Source organism: Rhincodon typus, chromosome 40 (assembly GCF_021869965.1).
Source record: "Rhincodon typus isolate 14 chromosome 40, sRhiTyp1.1, whole genome shotgun sequence".
Classification (NCBI taxonomy): Eukaryota; Metazoa; Chordata; class Chondrichthyes; order Orectolobiformes; family Rhincodontidae; genus Rhincodon; species Rhincodon typus.
Window position 1 is genome coordinate 11,653,013 of NC_063371.1, and position 3,919 is coordinate 11,656,931.

The following is a 3,919-nucleotide window of genomic DNA, read 5'->3' on the forward strand; positions in this document are numbered from 1 at the left end:
TGGCCTGCTGTGTTCATCCAGCTCTACACCTTGTTATCTCTTTACTCCAGTTTACGCAAGTCCTTTCCACAACAGGCCAGAGCCTTTGGAATCGTTTCGCTCTGGCCAGAGCCAACATCCCTGAGGCGCTTCGAAATCCTGGCTTTCTGCATCTCGGGAGGTCAATTTGGAAGCAGCGAAAAGCTCAGGGGCTTCCTCGCAAATCTAACCTGCTGCCATGCAAATCAGAGAGATAACGTTCAGTGCTCTCGCTCGACTTATTTGATCATTAATTCAGGGAACCCTTACTGAAGTTTACAAAACTGTCACAGGCATGGATAGGGTGAACAGTCAAGGTCATTTCCCCAGGGCAGGGGAGTCCAAAACAAGAGGGGCATAGTTGAAGGGGAGAGGATGAAGATTTCAAAAGGACCTGACGGGCAATTTTTTTCCATGCAGAGGGTGGTGCGTGTATGGAATGAGCTGCCAGAGGAAGTGGTGCAGGCTGGTACAATTAAAACATTTAGAAGGCATCTGGGTGGGTATATGCATAGGAAGGGGTTAGAGGGATACGGGCGAAATGGGACTAGATTAGTTTAGGATATCTGGTCAGCATGGACTAGTTGTACCGAAGGGTCTGTGCTTCCATGCTGCACATCTCCATGACTGTATGACTGTGGATGTAATTGGTGGAGCCAGCATTTTGTAGCCATTACGAGGTGGACTGGAAAAGGTGGTGAACTTGCTTGGGGTGCAGGGGCCTACCAGAGGGCTGTGAGCTCCCCGATTTTGACCCAGCAACCGAACACGTGACAGAACGGGATCGGGAACAAAGGGGGACACCGTAGGCATGTCAGGCTGGGTCATTTCAACAACACCGACAATTAAGCCGAACACTGAGATCGGCAACCTGCCTATGCAATCGAACTGGCCATTGGGGAAGTGAGTCGAACACATTTTCCCCACGACTTGTTGAGCGCAGTAGTCATTTCCTGCATCCCCAGAGCCTGAGCAACAGCAAGATGGGGGCCATTGAGGGGATGGCTTGAGAAACAGAGTAACGTCAGCCATTGCAGTAAGTGAACCGTGTTAGCATCAGCTACTGAGCAAACCACCTCCAACACTACCCCCCAGCACCCCCAAACAGCCAGGAAATAAAATACACACATGATTGATTTCAATCATATTTAACAGGGAACAATGAAGGTGTAGCAAGGTGTTTGAAGACTCAGCCAAAACAGCTGCCTCAGAAAATCCGCTTCATCCGTAATCAAGAGAAGTGGACATGAAACAAACTTGGAATGGGTTTTCCGGGCCAGAGACGGTCACCTGTGAAAACAATGGTTTACTGCCACCTAACAGCCATGAGCGAAGTGCCATGATGTCAGAGCTTGCACACGGGGACAAAGTGGGGAGCTGAAAGCTATTTCTGATGGGCTCACAGGCCCTGGGAACAGCAGGTTATTATCACCATGGGCAGAATGACCTGCGTGTCACTAAAGACGATCCCAGACTGAGGAATCTGGACAGGGACCTGGGTTCGGAGTCCATACTCTTCACCAACACGCACATGTAGATATGAATGTTGTTGCTGTACAGTTCTGTAGCACCAAAAGGAGCAGGGATAGCCTGGAATTACTCGCCCAGGGACTGGTGAACAAGCAATTGTGTGTTGAGCTGCCCGTACACACAGTTGTGCCTGGTGGAACTGGAGGCTGCTGTGATCACAACAACACCGACAATTAAGCCGAACACTGAGATCGGCAACCTGCCTATGCAATCGAACTGGCCATTGGGGAAGTGAGTCGAACACTTGGCTGTGGATTTGTGAGAGACGCAGAGGTCAGATCCAGTGTGACACTAACTTGGTCATTCCATGGTCACCCACCACCAGCTACCACAGAGGGTGGGTTTTGAACTTCTGACACGACATCAGGCCGGGACTGGACTGCTGGATGAGGGTGCGAACGTTGACTGCCCAGCAACCATATTGCTGTGGGCCTGGAGTCACGTGTGGCCCAGGCCAGGCAAGAATGGCAGTTTCCTTCCCTGCAGGGAAACCAGATACAATTTTTACGACAATCAGCTATGGATTTGTGGTCATCAGTGGACTCTCCATTCCATTTTTATTGAACTCAACAGTCCCAGGAATGACCACCTCCCCAGTCTATTCCCCAAGCCCTTAGTCCACCACGGACATCACTGCCCAGGAAGGATGTGGCTGAATCCCCTGACTCATGACTCCAGAACATGGCCTGGGTCTCTGGATTAACAGCCCAGTGATTATCCCAATTAGCCACTGCTTCCCCATCATCTTAGGACTATACACTTCAGGTGAACCTGGAATATGTTAGCCTGAATGCATTGAGCACATACACTGAACCCCGCCACCCTCCCTGAAACACAGTGTGAATTCTGAACTTGCGCTGCCCTGTCCTCACCAGCTCGAGGCACAGACCCCCAGTATCACAGAATCGTGGTTTATTTGCTGCCTTTCCCCTCCATCTTACAAAAAAAGCCATTCCACGTCGCACAACATATTTACATAAAATATCTACAAAACAACTCCAGGATGCACAGGGAGAGCAGAGCCTGTAAAAGTGTAATGTTGTAACAGAGGTGTCAGCTCAGTCTGTGACCTGGCCCTGCAGTTTCTGAGCTATCGATCCGCAGTCAGTGTGTGTGTTGTCAGTCCAGCCGTCCCCGAATCAGTCTGTACAACACAAGCTCCAGCTTAAGAGGTGTCCTCGTCTTCAATCTTGGGGGCCAGGTAATACTTGATGTGACCCATATCAGCAATCTTATACTCCACCACTGGGAAGGCAAACAAAAAACACAATAGCCACCATGAATGACAGTAAGGAAACACCTAGAATAATGACTCCAACCCCCCCTCCTCTTTCAGCACGCAAGAAGAAAGATGTGCATTTTGGTGGAACCTGTCCCAACCTCTGGAAGTAAGGCAACAGAGCAGCCAGTGGATTGCAGTGTTGCCACTCCTCACCACAGAGGAGGCAGGAGCTAGTTTCTGCACTGTGTGCACGTGTCGGGAATCATCCGATGTTCAGGGGCACTGATCAAAGGGAGAAAGAAATAATCCACCCTTCCAACATATCCAACAGGATCTTTCTGATCAGGCGGACCCAGTCTTCATTGTAACATCTCACAGAGGGAGCACCTCTGACAGTGCTGCATCCCCATTAGCGAGGGGGTGGTCATGCTTAACCTTTCAACTCGAGTCTCCAAGCGCAGGTCTCCAATTGATCCAATCTTCCGACAAAAGTGCAGTGTGGCTTAATACCACCAGGAGACGGACGGCCGTCACACTCCCCTCCAACCCAACGGAATGACCACCTCCCCAGTCTATTCCCCAAGCCCTTAGTCCACCACGGACATCACTGCCCAGGAAGGATGTGGCTGAATCCCCTGACTGACCCCCTGAAGGAGTGGGACTGATCAAACAGCGCTGAACAATACAACAAACTCAGATAGCACGGAGACAATTCATGGTAGGGCCCCAGATCAGAGGGGTTGAGAGGTTTAGGTACATAAATAATTCTTTAAAGTTTGCATCACATATAGACAGGGTGGTTAAAAAGGCATTAGGCACGCTTGCTTTCATTGCTCAGTCCTTACAGTATAGGAGTTGGGACGTCATGTTGAGGTTGTACAGGACATTGGTGAAGTCTCTTCTGGAATACTGTGTCCAGTTCGCCAAGTTATAGGAAGGATATAATTAAACTGGAGAGGGTTCAGAAGAGATAGTAGGAACTGCAGATGCTGGAGAATCTGAGATAACAAGGTGTAGAGCTGGATGAACACAGCAGGCCAAGCAGCATCAGAGGAGCAGGAAGGCTGACGTTTCGGGCCTAGACCCTTCTTCACAAATTTCTGAAGATTTTCTGAAGAAGGGTCTAGGCCCGAAATGTCAGCTTTCCTG

At 49.8% G+C, this 3,919-nt stretch overlaps 1 protein-coding gene across 1 annotated transcript in view; it reads right to left on the reverse strand.

The window, feature by feature from the left end:
- Nucleotides 1-2,445: 2,445 nt before the first annotated feature.
- pcna (proliferating cell nuclear antigen) overlaps nt 2,446-3,919 on the reverse strand; it is an 8,403-nt gene continuing 6,929 nt past the window's right edge. The window contains exon 6 of the mRNA XM_020519969.2: nt 2,446-2,793. Within this exon, the coding sequence (XP_020375558.1) occupies nt 2,714-2,793 (80 nt within the window). The 3' untranslated portion in view covers nt 2,446-2,713. The remainder of the gene's footprint in view (nt 2,794-3,919) is intronic.